At 43.9% G+C, this 24,200-nt stretch overlaps 1 protein-coding gene across 1 annotated transcript in view; it reads left to right on the top strand.

The window, feature by feature from the left end:
- The window catches only part of SSNA1 (SS nuclear autoantigen 1), a 40,243-nt gene extending 16,453 nt beyond the window's left edge, over nucleotides 1–23,790 (top strand). Inside the window, exons 2-3 of the mRNA XM_085610071.1 lie at nucleotides 17,296–17,495; nucleotides 23,482–23,790. Coding sequence (XP_085466197.1) covers nucleotides 17,296–17,495; nucleotides 23,482–23,595 — 314 coding nt within the window. The 3' untranslated portion in view covers nucleotides 23,596–23,790. The remainder of the gene's footprint in view (nucleotides 1–17,295; nucleotides 17,496–23,481) is intronic.
- The last annotated feature ends 410 nt before the right edge of the window (nucleotides 23,791–24,200 follow it).

Genomic DNA, 24,200 nt, shown 5'->3' on the forward strand with positions numbered 1-24,200 from the left:
GCAGTGGCGAAGCCTGGCAGAAAGTCATATTGCAGGCCTGAGAAAAAAGTGTTTGCCTCAGCCCAGTCTTCCAATTTCTCAAGGATTACTCGCCCTAACATCTTAACAGATGCATTGAGCAACGAGATAGGGCAGTAGCAGGGTGGGAGATTTCTATCCCCTTTTTTTCAAAATGGGGATGATTATTGACTCCCTCCATGAGCTCATCGGGGCACCCTTGATTCCAGCACAGAATACATTTGTTAATACAGGGGACCAAAAGGTAGGATTGTGCCTAAAAAGATTCATAGGGACTTTCCCTTCTGGGGATCTTAAGATGACCATGATCACATCAGAAACCTTAATTGACTTGCTTAATTGGATCGCTGGATGACTCCAGGTGGGTTGGAAAGGTAAGAGTCTAAAATTTTACAGGTGTCCGTTGATGGGGGGGTTTGGGGCAAAAATGTTAGAGAAATGGGATATCCAGGCTTTTGCGGGAATATGGCAAACCAGTCTTGGTTGAGAACCTTCAGAAAAAAGGGGCGGTTAACAATTTCTCAAAATAATCTTTTGTCTCTAAATTGTGAGATCAATTCCAAGTCAGCCCAGGCTTTTGATCTGATTTCTTCCCTTCTTCTGTCTAAGGCTATTTTATATTTGTGTCTAGCAGCTCAAATTGTTGGTGCACTGGGTGGTAACATGTTAGTAGCCTGCTTGTAAAGCAGCAGTACAGGCAGGATCAAACCATTTTGGTACAGGTGGATCCTTATGTGGGTTCTTAGTGGTCAGCATACATGACATCGTATTGCATATCTCCACAAATCCCTTTGTGACCTCCTCTGGCTCCGCCTCTTCGGACAGGCAACACATTACATCCACAACATTGCCTACAATTAGGTCTTTAAAAAACTAGTTTGGGTCATTACTCACCCACCTCAGACTACCTAATTTAGGTGGTAATGTAAGGGGGGGGGGGGCATGCTGCCATGTTTTTTTGTCCTTAGGAAGGAAAATAGAAGGCCAACTGCCACAGGGTTGTGATCACTAAGATTTAGAGGACTGACTACGAGGTTCATAGATTTGACTGTAAGTTCCAGGGATGATAATATTAAATCACTAATGCTTCCCCTACCTCTCCAGATGAAAGTTGAGGACTAACAACTCCCTCTGCTTGTAGATCGATCAAAAAGATAAGGTTATGAGGCACTATAATCGGTTTAAGACTTTCCCATGTGGGTAATACTATCTCCTGCCTGTCTGTGACACCACACACACATTCGCCAGTAAGGGGCACCTAACTATATTAAAATCCCCTGACAAATAAGGGCAAATGTTTGCCCTTTACATGTTACGACACACCAACTCTTCTATGAGATTAACCAGCTGCCTGCTGAAAATGAACTAAAATGACATTAACATGATCAGGCAATGACCATTTTAAAATTGGATAACATGGAGTGGCAGATATGTGGAATCCCTATAGCCTGACACCGAGGACATATTGTTTGGGGTCAAGGTCAACCAGTTTTCAGGTGTGTTTTGTCCTTGGGACAAGTAGGCCCAACCCCCTGCAGCACAAACCCTTGGGCTGCCAGTTTGCAGTACCACATTATGGATCAGGGAAGGGCTCTATCTGCAGTTAAGGTAATATTTTTGCCCATATGTTAGTGCTGTTCCGCTGTATTTATGGTTCATTAATTGAAAGCCTTTATTATTAGGGTGAGTGCTCTAAGTAAATGTCGTAAGCTCTGACTGCACTACAGTGGTTCCAGTATAAAAAATGTGTACACATGTTTTCAAAGATTAGCAATATGAGGCTATGTATAATGCTTACAGAATGCTCTCTGATTTGATGCAAATATTTGCAGAAGCTTGAAAGCAAGATTGATGATTCTTCGCTTTCAAAATAAAATGTTCATAAAAAAGTGAAAGCAGAAAAATAAACATTTTGCGAAACTACTGTAGAATTTCAGGTGCCATTTCTTTGCAGCATTATTTATTAACATGTGTTGATGCATGCTAGTATTTACCAAAAATATTCATAATGGAAAATCAGTGTAACCAGTTTCAATAAGATCATGGGAAACAAAATTAAACAAGCATTGGCAAAGCCAGTAGGTCTGAAATTGGTGGTTAGCTTTTTAGTTTTGTCAATATGTAACTTGTTTTGGCATGGTTTTTCTAAAACCTTATTGGTGTGGGAGCTGCCGGGCCCTCACAATTATAATAAATATTGGCTTAAGCAAAAATTGTTTTATTGGTCTCAAAAAGCACACACTGCCACGGTAGTTACTGGCACTTAACAAAACTACTTTGTGTGCCGATATGCTCCTTGTGAAAGAGCAGAATGCTGTCACTCACAGCGAAGCCAGCTGATACAGAGAGGGAGACCGAATTTTAATAAACACAAAAGGTCACTGTCAACGCTAGACTAAATTAGGGGCCCAATTATTAAAGTCTCAAAAGTAAACCCATGGTATATGTCCTTGCATTAAGTGAAGCTATACGGCTTTCATTAATTCCCTAGAATTTACAGAAGTAGGACAAGAAATAGTACTCCTAGAAAATATGCGTGAACTGCATTTTAGCATGAGCACATATGCATGTGTTAATTTTCTCATGCGAAAATCTGAGTGTTTGCAAGTTCACGTTCCCTCCAACTACTTTTTTCCCAACTCTGGAAGAAGGTTTACTTCTGCCATTGTCAGGAGTACATTTCCAACGTTTCCTGGTATGGGAAAAGATTAGAGAAGAGTCGTTGAAAACCCTTAAAACATGCAAGTTAGTAGGTTTACAGACTCAAGAGCATTCTAACCGTGGAACTATTTCTTACCACTACCTTCAGCCCCAGTATGTAGATCTGCAGAAATGTGGCAACATAAGCGGATTGAAAGTATTTAAACACTACTGTGGTATGAGCCCTGGCATGATCAGAGAGGCTATATCAGAGCTCTTTTATAATGAGATTGCTGCCATAATGTGTCACTGCACTACATGGCAAGTGGATTTTGTTAGAGGACAAGTAGATTTTTGAAGCAACCTGCCACATGGAGAAGTATATATTTTATTAAACTCCATGCCCCTGAGTGAACATCAGTTGTTCGATATGCAAGTCACTATATCAGAGGGAAGCTAGAACAACTAACCCCCCTTTCACCCTGCCCTAAGTAGAGGGAATTGCCAGTGCACAAAGGGATTGAACGCCATCAATGTGAAATTTATCTAAAGCCCAGGTCACTTGCTAACATACAGTGTCAAAACCTTTGGTGTATAGGAGCCAGTCGTCATTTGGCAGCTTCTGCCGGACACCCGTAGTTTTCCAAGAAAGCAACTGCAGGCTCACCAGTCTCTCCACTTGCTCCTCGGCAGGGTCCGGACCAAATAAATCGCCCTGGGGACTATTGGGCTCAGATGATGGCTGCAAGCTGGGGTGGAGTTGATGGCAGTTGGTAAGGGGAACCAGTCATTCGATATCTGACAGGCCTGATAATGGTGCAAAGCGGTTATTAGTTAACGGTTGGTCCATGGGGGACACGAGAGGCTATAGAGCCAGGCCTAGACCGAGCCAAGCCGGCTGCCCTGGGTTTGGATGGGTGATAGAAGAAATCCAATGGGAGGGCACAAATCTTTCCCAGCTTGTGCTCTAATTGGCCTCGACAATGCAAGAGAGATCTAATCAAGCCTTGATCTTTAAAGTTACACAGTCTCCCTGAGAGGCTTTAGACAAAGGGCCGATCCAATCTACTCTACAGGCCATTATAATGTAATCGACGAAGTCTGTTGGCCATTCAGAGTTTTTCCTACACCAATGAGCAGATTTATATTTTAGGCTTTTTCCAGTCCTCTGCCACCCCTTCATGCAGTGGGGGGGGGAGCTCCCTCCAGAACAATCATGTAAGGGGTGCACTCCCGGGGGGAGATGCAATTGGCTTGATCAGCCGCCATATAGAGGGACTTTCATCGAGAGGAGAGCAGCCAAACGAGTCCTTTTTCATAGCCAGAGGCTGTTCACGGAGAGTAAGCACTAGCAGGAGTGGTTCGTCTGTAAGAGATGGGGTTATGGGCCTGGATTCCAACATTACCATCAGTGGGTGCTGCGCGGTGGGTAGAGTTAAATTTGCATATCTCAAGTTTGATCATGGCCAAATGGTGGTAAATACTAGGCTCCACGTTGGCGACCATGCCTCAACAATGCTGTTACACAGATTCTTAATGACTCCAAGAAAATGCCCTTACCCCAGGACCCAGGTCCCCGCCCTTGTAGTCGGAGCTGCGGCGCACTGCTTCTTTGATCTGGTAGCCGGCTCAGTTCTTTTCCTTTTGCGCGTGAGGTCCCTTGCTACCCTGCTACAAGAAATGAATTGTGGCTGGGAGCGAGTTACCACCACTCCACACTAGGGGTATGATCTGCTGGGGTTAGAACATATTCTTCAGAGCCCCGGCTACTCGCACTAGTAAATGGTAATGCTGATTCCAAGCTGACACAAGATGAAGTAGAGGGCAGGGGGGTAAAAGGGGTGGTGACGAGGAGAGCAATAAACAACGCTCTGCTAGTTCAATTACTTTACTCATTTCACTGCCAGCCCTCTGAAGGAAGCCACCCAGTGTAACACCAGAAGTAGCTTTGGGGCTGTTCCCTGGAGGCTCCGACCGATGCTGACTGTACGGCTGTGTGAATGGAACAATAGAATATGATTACGGTATCATGAACGAGCCAGATGAAAGGGACGTGGCCCAGCCAGGCTCCTCTGGGGTCTGATATGTGGGGGTGGGCCCGGGCCTTGCATGGGCACGTCCCGCACAGCAGGAGAATCAGCGGCACTTTGAGCGCTTGGGGTATAGCTCCTCCCCCCTCCTTCATCGGCGCAGTCGGGCACGATGTACAATGGGTATTGTAGTCCCCCAAACAGTGATAATTCCGCTGGCTGGCTTGTGCAATGTGCAGAGATAGTGCACCACTCTTCACACTCCCCTGAGAAATCCACACCTCTACTGCTTGGCCTTATAATTTGATAGCATTATGTTATGTATGCTGAATTTGACACTTTCAGCAAGTTCAGGGTTTCTAAATCTAAAACCTGTATAAAAGAACAAGCATTTGCAATGCAATAGGTCTCGCATTTATAAGAGTTTGAGCTATTGGCATTGTAAAATTACAATGCCTTTTTATTTATATTTTGGTTTTAAAACAAATAAAAGGCATTGTCATTTACAATGTCAGTAGCATAAACTCGCATAAAAGCAGTGTGCGGCGTGCAGGAGTGTGCGGCGTGCAGCAGTGTTTCGTGTAGCAGTGTGAGGCATGCAGCACTGTGTGGTGTGCAGCGGCGTGCAGCAGTGTGTGGTGTGCAGCAGTGTGTGGTGTGCAGCAGTGTGTGGTGTGCAGCAGTGTGTGGTGTGCAGCAGTGTGTGGTGTGCAGCAGTGTGTGGTGTGCAGCAGTGTGTGGTGTGCAGCAGTGTGTGGTGTGCAGCAGTGTGTGCCGTGCAGCAGTGTGTGGCGTGCAGCAGTGTTTCGTGTAGCATTGTGCGGCGTGCAGCAGTGTGCGGCGTGCAGCAGTGTGTAATGCAGCAGTGTGTAATGCAGCAGTGTGTAATGCAGCAGTGTGTAATGCAGCAGTGTGTAATGCAGCAGTGTGTAATGCAGCAGTGTGTAGCGCAGCAGTGTGTAGCGCAGCAGTGTGTAGCGCAGCAGTGTGTAGCGCAGCAGTGTGTAGCGCAGCAGTGTGTAGCGCAGCAGTGTGTAGCGCAGCAGTGTGTAGCGCAGCAGTGTGTAGCGCAGCAGTGTGTAGCGCAGCAGTGTGTAGCGCAGCAGTGTGTAGCGCAGCAGTGTGCGGCGTGCAGCAGTGTGTGGCGTGCAGCAGTGTGTGGCGTGGTTTGTAAACAACAAGAAAAGCGGACATCAAAGGAAGGGTGGGAGGGAACAAGCATATGGGGTGTGAGTTATAACGAAAGTTTATTGTTGTAAGAGGGGATGCAGGAAGTGAGGCCGAGCGCGCGCTGGCGAAAGCAGTCTGCTGCTTTCAAGTCCGATGCCAGCTTCGCGCTTGAATGCCTCACATGCACTGGCCATAATCCGCATTCTTAAGGTCTTGTGCCCCTTACTAAATCTCTCTGAATGCGTGAGGCGGCGCACGCGCATGAAGTAGCTAGTGGCAAATGGAATGCGCGTGGTTGTGCGCGTAACCGCCACCCGATCCGCCTGGGAAGCCTTTGGGAGCATTTTGTGAAGCCCCTACATAAGTCTCGCTGAGCGATCGCTTACACGATAGCCAGGCGAGACCTAAAAACTACAAGTCCCAGAAAGCAACATTCTTCCTCTAATTGCACAAAAGGGGCAGGGCACTTGTTTATGAAATGTATCTAATTACCAAGGTATAATTGCTTGGTTTTACTTGCAAGAAGACGTCACTCGAAGTGTCACACAAGACAATTAAATGACACATCTAAACGCATAGACATGTCACACATTAACAATCTCAAAACAAAGCAGTCATGCCAAATGAAAAACATTAAAGCACTTACTGTGACTGGCTGCACAGATTGTGGCAGCCCTTCATGCAGGCCAAATGGACGTTTATCCAGGGCTAGGGGTCCAGCCGCACAGGAAGATACGCATACACTACTTACAGCAGTCCTGGTAACTCCTTCTCAGTGTTGTTTCTTGTCCTAGGTGCCTGCAAGTGAAGGATGCTTCTGCCTGGTGGAGTCCTGGGCGGCCTCGAAGGGTGTGTTGCTAGGCAACACTTGAGCAAACCCTTTAGCTCATGGGACAAATTGAAACCGTTGCAAATTTCAACTGGTTATTTGTCCCCAGCAAGAGCAGCCTGGAAATCCCAGTGCTTCTTTTATTTTTAGACGAAAATTTGTGCTTCCTCTGTTCCTCATGCTGCCCCTTGCTGCCTGAGCTGGATCGCAAGGGCATTGGCAGGAGGTAAGCTAGGGGTCGCAACTGAGACCCCTAAATGACGTTCATGAGGGAATCCATCCCAGATGCAGTCGGGCATCCACTGGGACTAATTTCTCAGCTTGTGAATTTTAGGGATGATGTAAAAGTATGGACTTTTAGGATTCACCTTCATTGGGAACTCCGCTTCTGATTTAGAGTTCCATCCTGCACATTCTACTTCGAAAATTATAGCTTTTATGGTATTGAGAAGTCTTGTGAGGACCTCTGATAAAATGTTGTTGCTGGTATTGTCGTGTGAGAGCCTAAGACACTGTATTTCTGTATTCTTATTTCTGTACATCTTAGTAGACTGATAATTTTTGCACCACCTTTGTCGGCTGGTTTAATATTTTTAATAATTGGCTACAGTGGTCAGTGCAGCCTGTTCTTTCCATGATATATTTCCAAACGTTTCTCTTGGGTGTAATTTTTCAATCTCTTTGAGCACTGGTTTTTCAAAAGTATTGAGTGCAATTAGACTGAGTTGTACATCTTGAGGGATTCAGAAGACTAGTGTTTGATTTATTATCATCCCCAGAATGAAGTTGGTTGCTAAAAAAAATGATTTGAGTCTTATTTTAATAATTCAAAACAGCAGCCTCTATATGCGAGGAATCCAGGGCGAGATAAGTTAACTGTTCGATTTGTTTGCTCATCCCAGATAGGGCACCCTTTACCTTTGTCACCATTTGTGTTTGATCTGACCATTGCTCCCATTGTGGTTCTCTTGTTTATTTGTCTGAAGATAGTTACTAACATCGATTTAAGTAAGGAAGGTAAATGTAGAGAAAAATGTTCAATGGTAAATGAAGGGCTATAAATGCAAGTATTTATTTATTTCTTTTAGTTCATTCAATAGTATTGACTGCTCGTGTCAACTTGTTGATTTTAGGGATGACAGATCAAGAAACGGCAGAGACAAATGCTTCACATTGTAAGAGTTGATATTCCGAACGTCCTGAAGATTTTGATTGATTGTTTTATATATCAAGTTAATTTAGCTCATTGGGTAAGACCTTCTTGGACTCCTTCCCACTGGACCTCAACTTTGATGTTCCACAGTCATGCTCTTTATGGGTTCTTTTTGTCCTTCTAATAATCTGTGGACTTTTAGCCACAATGGGTCGAGACAGCATCTAATTTTAAGTGAAATACTTGTAACTGTATTATGCCGCATAATTCTAAGAAAGTTGCTGACAAAAAGGAATACAATTATTCATGTACCACACCTTGTGGAATATGTTTTTATTGAATATAATTCCTGTGCTAAGTAATCTAGCTTTTCACATATGAGTTTTGGGGATTCACCTTTGTTGCCAGTTCGACGTGGGAATTACAGCGTGACTCTTTTGTGCCCCTGGTAGCGCCAAACAACTCGCCGGACCGCTGCGCAGGTCCCGCAGCGCCCTCCCAAACATCGCAAGGGGCGGTGTGGAATCTGGGCTGAATCAAGCGGGGTGAGCGGTAGCGGACAGGGCTGCGAGCTGCAGGGGACTCCATTGTCCAGGAGTCCCTCCGTGCCCAATAGCTTCCACCTGGGCTGCTCTCCCTGGACGACATGCCCCCCTGCATAGCCGCTTGCTTAAAACTGAGCCAAAACTCTTCAATCTTGGGATTCACCTTTGTTGCCAGTTCGACGTGGGAATTACAGCGTGACTCTTTTGTGCCCCTGGTAGCGCCAAACAACTCGCCGGACCCGCTGCGCCGGTCCCGCAGCGCCCTCCCAAACATCGCAAGGGGTGGTGTGGAATCTGGGCTGAATCAAGCGGGGTGAGCGGTAGCGGACAGGGCTGCGAGCTGCAGGGGACTCCATTGTCCAGGAGTCCCTGCGTGCCCAATAGCTTCCACCTGGGCTGCTCTCCCTGGACGACACGCCCCCCCTGCATAGCCGCTTGCTTAAAACTGAGCCAAAACTCTTCAATCTTGGGATTCACCTTTGTTGCCAGTTCGACGTGGGAATTACAGCGTGACTCTTTTGTGCCCCTGGTAGCGCCAAACAACTCGCCGGACCCGCTGCGCGGGTCCCGCAGCGCCCTCCCAAACATCGCAAGGGGTGGTGTGGAATCTGGGCTGAATCAAGCGGGGTGGGCGGTAGCGGACAGGGCTGCGAGCTGCAGGGGACTCCATTGTTCAGGAGTCCCTGCGTGCCCAATAGCTTCCACCTGGGCTGCTCTCCCTGGACGACACGCCCCCGTCCCCATACGCCCCACCTATTTAAGGAATATTAATCAAGCGACGCGGGAGCGCCCGGGGCTAAGCCCGGGCAAAGGGCGGGCCGTCTGAGGCCGGAAGAGATCGGACCGGGCCCAGTCCCTTAAAAATCGCGTTTGTTTGACCCAGTGGACCGCCTCTTCTACTTGAACATCACCGAACAGGTCACTCTTTTTGTGTATGATATTGACTGGTTTAAACTTCTTAATAACGTTAATTGGTGAATATTTTTATTGAGTAATCGTGGATATGGTTCTCACGAGAGGAAGCAAAACTAAAGTAAAGGGGGGCGGAGGAAAATCCTTAGGTCCTATGGACGACTTTATCATCAAGGCAAATACTTTTATTGATCAAAGCATTAGCCTAATTGAAGGTAGGGTGTCCTTAGATCTCGCATTGGCAAAGAGGTCGTCCATGGGAAATTTTAAAGAATGCAAAAACCCCTGAGGTTTTGCCTATTAGGGGGTGCGGGACGATCTCCAAGGGTAGGAGAAGTCTCCCAAATAATGTAGATTTGTCGGCCTCACAACTTTCTGACTTTCAACTAAGTTTGGACCTAGAAAGGACCCCAGAATTAATTCCCGAAATAACCCCAGATGAAATAAGGACCACTAGAGGCAGGAGAGAGGGAGCAATTAAGAAACGAAAGATAAACGCAAAAACTCCGGTTCATCATGATTCTAGTATCCAACACGAAGTAAAACTCATAACATCTCCACAAGACGACTACTTTTCTGATAAATCAGCTATTAATCAGTCTTTACATGACAATCTAGATTTCCCCAAGCGTAGCAAACTCCACCCATTTCCTATCTAGTAATACGCAAAGGGACAATGTAAACCCACACATAATAAACAACATAGCAGAGCTTTTAAAAATCGCTATTGCACCACTTGATTTAAGATTGTCCCAGATGGAGCAACAAGTACAGCTTCTAGTTAACATTATGAAACCGAAACAAGCACTAGGGGGGAAAAAAAAGAGGGGAACTAAATCACCTCCTCAAAATTTGCCACACATGTATAATAAAAAACACGAAACTGCTTTATCAGAGCCTCCCTCTAAACTACAACCCCCCGATGTACTTATTACAGAGAGAGCAGAAGAACCTATTGTTAATACTAACATAAACTCTCTGCAGGGTAATGCCCCGAGAGTAGCAACCGCAGGTCCCAAAATCCCTGTTCCTAGGGAAAAAAAATTGTTGCATCAAACAAATATTCTGACTTTAAACAAGCAACCTCCCAAAATAGCAACAACTGATACCAGTACAGCAGATACGAGGGGCTTTACTAAAAGTAGATTGGCGGTAGACTTGCCCCCGGAAGCAAGTCCATATGTGGTAGTTATGATAGGAGTACCGGAGTTAGAAGATCATGTTATGGAATCTACATGGTCGTTGAAAAATAAGGTTCAGTATTGGTTAAACAATAATCGTCCCATTACAGAACCCGGGTCAACGAGGATTCTGATGGTCCGTAGAACCCCTTGGGTGGGGAAAAGTAGAAAAACGATACAGGGAGATTGCATTTTGATTTCATTTGAACATCCCTGGGTGGTGGATTACATATGCTCTGGGGAGTTTCCAAACACTTATGGTAAAATAGGAACTAGGCGACTCTCCTTTTTCTATCCCTCCAGGCCTCTTAGGGAGTTTCCTACTAACAATGCTCATCTTTGGGAAATAACAGCCTCAGCTCATGATAACTATTCTAACCAATGGCAAACAGTGGGTTCCCGTTTTCGTGAGCATGGTGGTTACCGGCACTTACCAGGATCACGATTTTGGGGTGGAGGAAGAGATGAATGGGGCGTCCATCAACAGCGAATGTCAAATAGAGAGCCAATTCAAAGGGAACCCTGGCTTGGGATTCCAACGGACAATAGATTTAGTGTCCTTGAAATGGTTGATTGACCATCAATTCCATCCAAAGACTCCAACCATAGTACATCACATTCTATACTCAATCCCACAACGAACTGTCCAACTCAAGAAGTAGTGACCAACGTAGAATGGCACCCGCTATCTATTCTTTTTTGGAATATAGCGGGGCTTCGCTCCAAAAGTGAAGATGGCTCGGCAACATATTTCCTAGCACAGGAGAAAATTATTTGCTTACAGGAGACCTGGTCCCTAACGGAGCTTCATCTCCCTGGGTTTCAAACATATTTTACGCCAGCTTTGGGAGGAGGTATTGGTAGACCTAAGGGGGGGCTGACCACATATATTGCCAATACAGTAAATCATTTTAAAACATCATTGATTGCGTCGGACCCAAACTACCAACTATTAAAGCTTCTTCACAATAAAACTGCGCCCATCCTCTTGCTTAATTTATATAACAACCTCGAGGATGATCAATTTCTGTCTCTTATCTCCAATATCAAGGAGAAATTGAGAAATAACTCCATAGTTGGTAAAGGGCCAGTTCATTTCATATGTGGTGGAGACTTAAATATACATCCATGTCCACATGTTGGGAAAAACAGATGCGGAATCGTGGATGAAGACAACGCTCCTATTATGCACTTTACTCATAGTAAAGCGGGGACTGCCATGAATAATATGTTATTGGATTTAGAACTTGAAATAGTAAATGAATTAACTCCAGGGTCAAATCTCTTACAACCAACGTACGTCGGTAGGGGCTACAGTACGACAGTTGATTATATTTTTCTCTCGTCAGCTTTGTCTCCCCGAATGAGGTCCTGTGAGGTGTTGATTAACACTTTCAGTGACCTTTCCGCTCTCAGATTAGAAATACAACGAACGAAGGGCCAACCGGAAATGGACCTAATAGCGACAACTCTCGCACAAAATAAATTAGAGCTAGCCAGGACAAATGGGTATGCACTGAAGTGGGAGACTATCAATCCGAAGGTAATTACTGGGAAACTGGTAAAAGCGGCATATATAAATATAATCAATTGCCTCGACCTATCGTTATCTGATGAAGAAGTTCTAACTAATTTTATACAAATATTAGAGAAGATCAAGGGACTTCTTACCATAGCATCAAGGAAGTCACTCCCAATAAATAAAGGTTGGTTTAATCACTCCTGCACTATAGCCCTAGCTAATCTAAAAAAGGAATTAAAAAAAACAGATAGAGTTCCAGAAATAATTCGATCTTTGAGGCGCCAATATGTTCATGCACGAAAGCAAAGAATCATTGAATTAAAGAAGAAGTTATGGGATGATTTACACTCCAGCGCTGTGTCAAAGAACAGCTTGGCCTTTTGGCGTACTGTCAAAACACCATATTTTTTGGATTCTGACAGTCCCAAGATAGAAGTGGCCATTGATGAAGATACGTGGGTGGCACACTTCTCCAAGATTTTTAAAGACACAGTAACTGTTAGCAAGGGTTCACAACACTCTTTCTTTATTTTTTGATATTACTGAAGTTTTAGCGGCCCTAAAAGCAAGTAAGCGCGGGAAAGCTCCAGGCCCGGATGGGGTTCCAGTAGATCTGTTTAAATTCAATTCGGATCTCTGGTCCCCCATCCTTACAAGAGTATGCACCGCAGCGGCAAAAGTTGGCCTGATTGATTCTTGGACAAAGTCAATTATGGTCCCAATTTTTAAAAAAGGAGACCGCCAAGACGTTAATTGTTATCGTCCTATTTCACTTTTGGACTCGTTAGGTAAAGTGGTCGGTAGAGTTGTGCTTGAACGACTCCGGCAGTGGGCTGAGGAGGGAAATATTATATCGGATTTACAATTTGGATTTCGGGAGGGGTTTGGAATGGTGGAGCAGGCCCTTAATCTTAGTCTGATCTTGGGAAAATATTGCCAAGCAAAAAAGGAAATGGTTTATATGGTCTATGTAGATTTATCTGCTGCATTTGACTGTGTCTCACACATAAAACTTTGGAACATCTTGACACATATGGGAGTGGACCCCCCTCTCGTAGATTTTATGAGAGAGCTATATTCAGGGGCCTCTGCAAGGGTGCGATTTGGTACGAAGGGCGAATTGACCGCGCCTTTCGGAGTGGAGCGAGGAGTCAGGCAGGGGTGCGTCCTTGCCCCCTTCCTCTTCTCCCTGTACACAAATGGTCTGGAGGTGGAGATGTTGAGGGGGGCTCTGGACCTACCTCGGGTAAAACGGCGTTTGATACCTGCCTTGCTCTACGCGGACGACGCGGTCATTTTGGCCCGCACCCCATGCGAATTGCAGAAATCCCTAAATAGATATGTCGAGTTTATGGGTGGCTTGGACTTGCAAGTCAATGTTAAAAAAACCTTTGTCATGGTTGCCGGGCGAGCAAAAAAGCGAGTAAAGAACATCTATCTTAAAGATCAAAAATTGGAGGTGACCACTAAGTATTGCTACCTGGGGATAATGATTGATGACGGGCTCAATTGGAGATCAGCAGTTGAGGCTAGATGTCACCTGTTTAAAAGAGCTATTATGTCTCTGATAAGTTTCTCCCAGAGACTAGGGGAAAGGCCCCCAGTGGAGCTCCTAAAAATCTATTCGGCCAAATGTCAGGCGATTGCCCTCTATGGAGCTGGAGTATGGGGATCCGTAGAGGTCAGCGCCCTTCAGGTTGCCGAAAATAATTTTTTGAGATTTCTTTTAGCTGTACCAATGAGCACCTCAGTATACGCTCTCCACTTGGAGCTTGGAATTTCTTATCTCGAGGATTTGATAAGAATTCAGCCCCTATTGCTCTGGCGACGTATTTGGACCTCCGTTAATAACGTCTTTTCCCAGGAAATTTTGTTAGACTCAATGACCATAGACCATCCTTTAAAAATAAAATGGCTATGCTATGTAAGAAATTTCTTCAAGGATCTTGGCTTGGAGAAATATTATTACGACCCCAAAAAAATCATCGAAATACCAAAGAGAGCGCTAAAAAAAATTGGCGTTAACGCACTTGGAGTCTTTGAGGTTGACTTCTGTGGCAATAAAACCATCGGCCCTCCACGCCAATTTGATTCAGACCACTTATTCTGTTCAACCATACTTAACTGTACGGATTAGCACCTATCATAGAATGTTGCTGACAAGATTCAGATTAGATTCTTTTTTCAGATTAGTATCTTTCCCCGATAGAAATAGTTGGGATTTAACTCCCACTTTTTGTCCTTGTGATGATGTATCAAGGCAGTCAAATATACATACTCTTCTGTTTTGTAAATTTCATCACCCACATAGGAAGGTTTGGTTATTACCTGTATTAAAGCGATGGGGATTAAGACCATGTCGGCCCGCGATGTTACGTCTTCAAATGTTAGACTCTGAATTGATCTGTTATTATGTCCTCAACTTTCTAAGATGTATTATAAAACCTAGGAATAATCTGTAATATGGAGTCGGATTTTAGTGAATGTTGACGAAATGATACTTCGTGAATCTTTTGGCCTAGCCCATATGATATATGATAGGTTTTAATTATGATTTTTATGCTTTAAAACATATGTTTTTTTTTCTCTATTTTGTACTGTACTGTCTAAACAACTGTTCTTTTATGGTTTTTAAAATTTATTTAAAAAAAACGAATAAAGAAGATATTATATTTATATGAGGTTTTTTTTTAATCATTTACACAGATGAACCAGATTGTTCTCTACTGTACAATAGAAATAGAAAACGGATGATTTTAATACAATTTAAGTAACCCAGATTCAATTTAATTTAATGGTTAGCAATGTACATTTCACTTTCAACCTGAATACAAAAAGCGATTACTGTATTTTGCACATTATGCAAAATTTTGCTTTACTAATTAAATAATTTTTGATTGACCCACTATGACAGACTATCTCCGTTGTGGATGGGAGACTCTTGTGTTTCAGCACAGTTATTACAAAAAAATCTTTGCCCCAACAAGGAGCTATTTCCCCACATTTTACAAGTTTTTGGGTCATATTTTCTGTGCACCGCATAGCTCGTCACCACACTGACCCACCAGTCACCCCTCTTGTACAATTATAGATTACTTTTTTTGCCAGACTAATGCAAAATAAGTAATGTATCCTGTTGGTGGAGACACAGAATGCAAACGTACTGCTGCATTATATAGAACATCCTCTTCATAGATTGTAGTGGGACGACGGAATCCAATAAACAGGATTACCCTGACAGATGGATCAGTTTAAATACTCACCAACATTAGATAGTTAGGACAAATAGAGTAGGTTGGAGTACTTAGAAGGGTCGACAAGGTCCAGATGAAAGCCCAGTGATGTTGACATATGCTTGGAAGGGCATAAGCATGTACCATGTGTTTTTTATATTTGTTATTTTTTTGGTGGGAAGAGGGAGCTTTTAATGTTGCATAAGATAGTATTTAGCCTGATTTAAAATTCCATTGTTTATCCTATTCTTAATACAATATTATATTTACTCACAACACTACACACATCCATAAAACATTTGTGCTTTGCAAGAGTTCTAATGAGCCCACCTAGACCATTTGGTACTTGCGAGGGAGTACCCCTTTGATGGAGCATGCCATAAAATGTGGGTAAAGGGCTTGTGTCTTTTTCTAAAAATGTTTTTTTTGGCAGAGGTGCATAAGCAACTCTAACTAAAAAAAAAGTATTTTCTTTACACAAGAGACTGTCATCCTGCTAGGTGTTAGTATACATAGTATTCCCATAGCATATTCAACCTGTAGCTAGAACCCTTTGGCTCCATTCTCACCATTATTGTCATCAAAATCCATCAGTACGATGACGCGCAACTCTACCTCTAAATTTCGACAGCACACGACATTCAGCGACTCAAAATCTGCCCTGAACTAATCTTTAACTGGATGTTAAGCCCCTACCAAAAATTCTGCCTCTTTGCAAGTAGCGTTGATCAGCCACATATCCGAGGCTGGCTCTCCGACAGAACCTAGACTTACCCTCTTCACCCCTCCCCAACACTCATCTCCGCTAACAGACAACTCAATTTCACCCTTGGCACACACCTCTCCTTCAAAGAACATCTCGCCACCTAGACATCCTGAAACCAGCTTTTTCTCCTGAAGACAGTGGAACCTATCCTTCCATAAACTGATTTCAGAACAACAGTCCTCTCGCACCTAAATCGAGGCAATTGTTTGCTCTGTGTCCTCCACACTGATACCCTTGAAAGTCCTCCTACACACTGTGGCTCATGTCACTAAGGGCCAAAGTAACTATTTTGGCTCTGTCAAGAAGTCGGCACCCTCTTCTAGACCAGGTCCATCGCCTCAAGGCCCTCAGAAAAAAACAACCCAGCAATCATGGCATCACACGAAGAACCAGGACATTGCCAAAGTGCAGAAAAAGTAATACAAGATGGGAAAAAAACAGAATAAGGGCCGTCTTCATCTACTTGCCCTGGATCTTGAACAACATCCCTTCAACATGAAAACTACTCTCACTATGCAATTCAGAAATACAATTAAGACAGTTATAACAAAGAACACAATTGCTGTCATGGTGGCAATCTAGAAACTTCCTGTGCAGTATAAATAATCTCAAATCATGTGTCTTGGCTTCGCCACTATGCTGTGCTCAGTTGCTTGCTAACTAGGTGTATGCTATACAGTTTCAACTTTAAACATTTCCAAAAGTGAAAACTGGCAGAGTTTATCCATGGGCGAAGCAGTGGAATTTCGGGAACAGTATGCGGAAATTGTTGTGCAAACTCTTATTCCGGTAATTATTCACCACTCCTTTGGCCACTTAGTCTACAGTGGTAATACTGCACCTGGAGTTACTGTACATCACAGGAACAACAGTTTCAGTTGCTGTATTACCATAGTGGTCTACCCACAAAACTTAGTATTGTTATGAAGCCTTAATCCGTTTATCCAGACATCTGATAATGAATTTTTATGTAGCTTAACTTGCATTTGAGTATATAAAATGTGCCTTGAAAGAAATAGAGCCTTGTTCTGTAGTGTTATCTGGTGATGAAATAAAGTTGAGTGGTTAGTTTTGTGGTAGCCTGAAAGATTTGTGGGAAAATAACTGAAAGCACCTTAAATAGGAGCCCATAGGGTACACCTTACCTATTCAAGTTTGGCCAACTGGCAATAATTGTAAGATTAGACCTTCTCTGCATTTAACGTCCGTGGTATCAAATGCTTAGTGTTGTAGATGGAGTTCAAATCCAGGAGGATGTTCTACCTCAGTAATTAATGGTGTGATTCTTTCAAACAGGCATTGAAGACTTGTGCAGCAAAAGGGATGAGCTTAACAGGCAGATTTTGCTGGAAGAAGAAGAGAAGAATAAGTTGCAGAATGACATCCGGGTCCTGACAGAGAAGCTGTCCCGTGTCAATGAGAACTTGGCGAGAAAGATGGCCTCAAGGAATGAGTTCGATAAAACCATTGCTGAAACGGAAGCTGCCTACATGAAGGTATCTTAAGGCCATAAGCAAAGAACCAAGTAGGCTTGTGGTCTATGAGCCTCTACATTCAACTTAATACATGAGTTTTCATGTGGTTACTGTTTATTAAATCAGTTTATGTCATGGCTGAAACACTGTACGAACCTCTTATAATATTTTTCAATATGTGTAAATGGGGTTCTCAAGGTCTTGCCTACAGACGTAGCTCGGTATGCTTTCCCAGACTCTATTCAAAGACTAGACCCCCCCCGCCACCCCCAACAGCCCCATTCACTAACATACAGTACGACCGGAAGATATTTAGTGTCTGACCTAAAATAATGCTATTATTTAGGTTTTACATTCTCCCCCTGGCAAAGGGAGGATTATTGCCCAGATCCCTCTCCGTGCAGAGGCATAGCAAGGTTGGCTCAGGCCTTAATGCAAGCAAGGAAGATTGATTCTTTCCCCCAATTTAACTGCCATTGATTGAGCCTATTCTTGGTTTAATGTCTACAGGGATGTTGTTTTCCCTCTATACTGTGTTTTAACTTCTATTAAACAAAACGTATCGAAAAAAGTAAATTGATGCCTGTTAGGCCTCTTAAATTAGTGGAATCTGACAAAGCTTTGGGCGATTGATTCTCCAAGGCTATTTTAGGAAAAGTTTGGGCAAATGTTTAAAATTTGCATTACATTAGTGAAAACAATACATAATTTAAATAGATGTAAAGGGGTGTTCTCTCGCCTCACAAATCCTAGAGACAAACAATCGGTAAAGAGGAAACTTTAAAAGTAACCCATTTTGCCAAGACTATCAGTTATGCTAGGATGGGGTTCTCTGGCTATTCTAAAAGACACTTTGTAGTCAAATAATATTTGTAATGAGGACAATTTAGATCAAGCTCTCAGTAGCAGACCTTTCATCAGTGCGAGTAACCACTAGTAACCCTTGCACAACACACACAGTGATATACACATCTCCAGTTTCTACAGTGTTGCGGCCATGAACATATTTGCCAATCTTCACAATGCTGTAGTTATGCACAGATTTGGCCAATGAACAAATATGCACATTTCCGCTCAGGTTCCACAATGCACATATATCCACAAACACAGAAAGAGACATTCTACAGCTCAAGCTAATCTGCAAACGTGCAGGCAGACTGGCATACATGCAGAGGTATAAACAGGCAAGCAGACAGAAATGCAGTCAGGCCAGAGGCGGACACACAAATCTATGATACACAAGCAGGTACATCCATACCCATAACGTCCGACATAAAAAAATACACATAGTGAAACACTGCCACTGATTGTTTCTCCGTCCACCTAGCTTCACACCAGATCTTACCCATTTAATCCTTGCCTGTACGCCAACACAGATATTCCCAATCCATCAGTGAGATGGAATTACAGAAATGTTCGTCTCACCAATTGTATTTTTCGCCAAACTTAGACTTTGTGCCATCTTAACTAAGCATGTGACTGCTCTTGGAAATCAGAATAAAGAGACGAGTGGGATTGTACGCACAGAGTAGAAAGAATTCATCATACCACTGCTCTATGTTTTTATTTATTTATTTCATTTCTGCTCTTTACTGTTACAATTGGGAGGACCTAAATCATGTCTATTTCCAAAATAGAATGCTGGAATAGTTATTTTGTTAAACACACAAGATGATGGATGGAATGTTGCACATTGGCAAAATATTCACCCCCAGTCACAGATCTGGGTTTAATCCATCGTTATTTTGCTCACCACGCCACCCCAGTTCAGACATGGCCATATGCAAATCAGTCTTGACCCTGTGCCTCATGGGAACAGTCCAACCCGAACTGCCAAACCATGTCTTGCCTGGACCGGAATCAAGCATCCTAGGACCGGTTTCGGGGTTTCACTCCTCTTCAGCCAGGATAGCTTGACTCCAGTGGCGTAGTGAGCACGGGACCCACGTCTGGGCATACCCTTCCCACATAGGGCGAACAGCAAAACACACAAGATGATGGACGGAATGTTGCACATTGGCAAAACATTCACCCCCAGTCACAGATCTGGCTGGGTTCCAACTGGAATGGTGTGGTGAGCAAAATAACAATGGATTAAACCCAGATCTGTGACTGGGGGTGAATGTCTGACAATGTTCAACATTAGAACATGACATATTACCTGGCAATGCACCATTAATCACACGAGCCTTTCTCCTTACGCTTGTAGGGCTACTACTAGTGTCTGCTACACTTCATTTCACTTTCCAGTCTTTCCCCCACCCTGGTAGAGGAAGTGGCAGCTTTCAGGCACTCTTTCATTAGCTGCAGGTACAGCAGGTCAGCCTCTTGCTCTTCTCATGTCCAATCCCCTACCCAGCCTACCCCCGCCCATTCGTTCATTCAGCTCTTTTTATCTCTGACTCCAACAACAGGGTGGTAAAACAAACTTTTAGCTGCATCACCCAGTAAATAATTCCATCCAATTCAATCTGTCAGTTCATCAAAGAAGTTGCAAATGACAATTCATTTCTACCACAAGCTGCCTGTAAGTGACATTCTTGTAACGAGCCACCGAGGGCTGGGTTTAACCTGGTCAAGATGATAACTCAGACTAGCAATAGTTTGTTGTTTTATTACGGAAATGAAATCTTTAAGACCCAACCCGAAGCCTTTCCACATAGTGTCTCTACCAGGCAAGGCGAATCCTCGCATAGTGCTTCAAACTGCAAAGAGGATTGCTTGGTAGCAACATGAGGCTTCCTATTTATAATTCAAAATATTCCCAGTCTGCATTTGGTATGCGCTCAGAGCAGTCAACAGAGAGGCACTTGATAGCAGCAACCCCCCACCGCTGACCGCATCAAGCAGCACAAACCCCTGCTCACCCACTAGGACCTCCTCACCATGCAAGACACCATCTCTGTCCTGAACTCCATGCACTCTGGAGCACCCACAGACCCCGGTTTCCCCCCCTCCCCCCCGCCCCACGTCTTCAACCTTGGATGCAAGACAATCTGTGATGAGCTCAGGAAGGTTCTGAACACCTCCTTCCCGGAGGACTGAAAACGTGCAGAAGTAAGGACCTTCCTGAAAAAACTATCCAGTCAAAGTCCTCAAGAAAGCGATCAACCAGCAACTTGCCCAATACCTAGAAGACCACAACCTCCTGGACCACACCCAGTCTGGATTCAGAGCTAACCACAGCACCGAGACAGCCCTGATCGCAGCCACCGATGACATCAGAGCCCTCCTAGACCTTGGAGAAACAGCAGCCTTCATCCTCCTGGACCTGTCCGTCGTGTTTGACACTGTCTCCCACCACATCCTGATGAACAGACTCCACTACATCTGGATCCAGAGAGATGCCCTAAATGGATCACCTCTTACCTCACTGGCAGAATCCAGAGGATCAGTCTTCCACTGTTCACCTCAGAGCCCAAGATCATCTGTGGAGTCCCCCAAGGACTGTCCCTCAGCCCCACCCTCTTCAACACCTACATGACAACCCCCCCGACACCGTCCGATCACACAGACTCAACATCTCCTATGACTCCCGGGTCATCCTCTCCATGTCCAAAGACCCCTCTACCACCAAAGCCAACTTCCGCAGATGAATGATTTTCATCGCAGACTGGCAACTGTCTCAAACTCAACAAGGACAAGATGGAAGTCCTCATCTTTTGGAACAACTCCTCACCATGGAATGACACGTGGTGGTCAACGGAACTCAGCCAACCACCCGCCCCAAAATGATGATGATACCCACAACCTCGGCATCATCCTGGATAGCAAGCTATCCATGAAGAAACAAGTCAACACAATCTCATCTGCCTGCTTCCACACCCTTCGTATGCTCTGCAAGATCTTAATGTGGCTCCCAATCATCACCAGAAGGACCACCTTGCAGGCATTCATCACCAGCAGACTGGATTACGGAAACACACTCCACGTAGGAATCACTGCATGTCTCCTGAAGAAACTCCAGACAATAGAAACGCAATTGCAAGACTCGACCTCCCCAAAAGGACCCACATTAGACCCCATCTCAAGAAACTACACTGGCTCGCCGATTCAGAAGAGATGCCAGTTCAAGATGCTAACTCACGCCTACAAGGCCCTGCACAACGAACGACCAGCATACATCAACAAATGCCTGATCTTCCACCAACTGGCCACACAACTTCGACCTGCCTCCCTCACAGACACCCCTCTGCTGAACCAACAACCGAGAACGCTCCTTCTCGCACCTGGCAGCCAAGGCATGGAACAACCTCCCTCTGCACCTCCGGGTCGCACCGTTGCTCCAGAAATTTAGGAAAGAATTCAAGGCCAGGCTGTTTAAATGATCAAACCACCACTCAGCAGGCAACTTCTCTAGCGCCTCGATAACCTCACGGGTGATTTGCCTCATAATTGTTTTATTGATTGATAGTATAGCACCTATCAGGACTGCCCCTCTGAAATTGTGAAAAGAATTAGCAGCACAATAGATATCCGTATTAGTCCAACAGTGACAAGAAGCCAATGTCAGTGGACCTAACACTAGAGGTTATTAACATATTATTTAAATTAAAACATTGGAAATGAAAATAACTGTCCGTAAACAAGGTTCATGAAACAAGAAGGATAAAGCAAATCTCAGAAAAGGGCCTATTATGGTGAACTGCGAAGAGTATGGCTGGAATGGGCAGCGCGTCACTGCATTTGGTGTTCCAGGAGAGTAGGGTCGTTTTTGTTTAAAATATGCAGAAAAGTTAATAAACTGATTTAGGGAATGGTATTTTTCAGAGTAGTAGGAAGGAGAATACAGTGGGGCATTCCCTTGCAACGTTTGATCTAATGAGCTTTTTGCAACTTGAAAACTGCTAGGAGGACCAGTGATTGCTCAGAGGCCACCTTACAGCTCTAAATAAAAACACGCTTACAATTTTTTGTAAATTTAAATAAATATTCAAATGAATACAAGAAGGATTTAGAAGTGACTGGAGAGATCTTTCGTCCTGTGATTTTTCTAAACCGAAATCCTTCTAAGTCCATTTTAACTGACTCCTCTTTGAATCTTGTGCTTCAGATGATTCACTGCTTTATCAGTGTCCAGATACTGGGCTTCAATCTGTAGGTCAAGACATACATGAGAGAGCCCTTGGAAAAAGAGTTAAAATGATGGCAAGGTAGTCTCGCAAAAAGGAGCAGCTGCTCACAATCTTTGCAATCCAAAGGGCCCAGTCCGGCTTTTGTCCACAGAGCTTGACAACTTTTTCCAAGAGTTGTGGATGCTTCCCACTTTCCTTCCAGGTCGATTGCTGCTTTCTCGTGGTCCAAGTATGAAGGAGTTTGGTGTGTCATCTACCACACTTGAGCATCTCAATTCTAGCTGGTTTTTCAAATCGTGACGCCTGGTGTCTGACAGTGGAACAGAGAGTTAGCCCATCCTGACCTAACTTTTTATGGAGATTTGAAAATACCACCCACAGAAGTGCAAAAGCTGGTTGAGTAGTCAATAGTTGTCCACCTCACTGACAGGTCAGTAAGGCCCAGGGTGGAAGAGCACCATTTACTTAAATGGCCTACTGTGTATTGGGTAGAGTCAGGAGAGAGGGTGAAAGGACGGATAGAGGGTTGGGTGGACTAACCGAGATAAGGCACCCATTGATGCGTGTAATGCCCTTTCAGCACTTCGCAGCAGCTAATCACTCTAATTTGACAGAAGATGGGCACGTAAAACTGAGAGAGTCCAGTAATTCCAGGTGCACAAATTCCTGTCTCTCTACAAGTGAAATCCGCTTTCACATTCGCGCTTGTATCCTTTAACCAAGATTCAATTTTTCGAGCCAGTCACAGATTGGCTAAGCTTAATTCAAGGTGCCAGCCTAGGAGTTGTTTCTAAACCTCAGATTTACTTTGAGGAATAGGAGATACAACGAAATAACATGCATTAAGATTGGACAGTCTATAGATGTTGTGTAGGAGAACTGTTAAATAAAACATTCACTTTATGATTTTCTGCTCCCCCCCCCCCTCACAGATCCTGGAAAGCTCACAGACTCTCTTAAACGTTCTGAAGAGGGAAGCTGGGAACCTGAATAAAAGCACAGAGCTGCGAGGCCCTACGACAAATGTCCAGCATAAGGACAGCTGACCCGAAGGACTTCAGTGGCTGTGAGTCTGCCTCAGTTGGAATCGCCTGCAGGAAAGGAAGGGCCCAAAATAAAAAGTGGATTGTAATTTTATAACTTTATTTATATATCATTATGGTCGATGTTTCTTTTTTTTATACTAATCTGTAATTAAAAGACTGTTTGCTACAATTCAGTAATAAAACAATGGAAGCATACCTGTTTCAGTCGCTTTTTGTTTGATTTGTTTTTACATCTTATTTTTCTTCTGTTGAATATTTAAATTACATTTGCTAATTTATCATTACTTTAAACACAGCATTGTGTCTCCAGTGCGGAACCAACTGAGGTACATTTGATTGTAATGTGTGGGTCCGACTGAAATGTGTTAAGTGCAGTATAGCTTCTGTAGGTCGAATAGATGTGTGTGTGTGTGTGTGTAATTCAAGTGTTTGCCACCATTTTCTTTGGGAGGCTAAAATGAAACAGTTATAGGATGTCCATATTTTGATTTGCCTATAATTTTCACACATTTCGCACTTCTTCAACCACTTTATCCTCATAAAGTGACCACAAACTGTCAGTCGACCAGCATCAAATTCTTCAGACAAATGCATAAAGCTGCGAG

The sequence above is a fragment of the Triturus cristatus genome, chromosome 1_2 (assembly GCF_964204655.1).
Source record: "Triturus cristatus chromosome 1_2, aTriCri1.1, whole genome shotgun sequence".
Classification (NCBI taxonomy): Eukaryota; Metazoa; Chordata; class Amphibia; order Caudata; family Salamandridae; genus Triturus; species Triturus cristatus.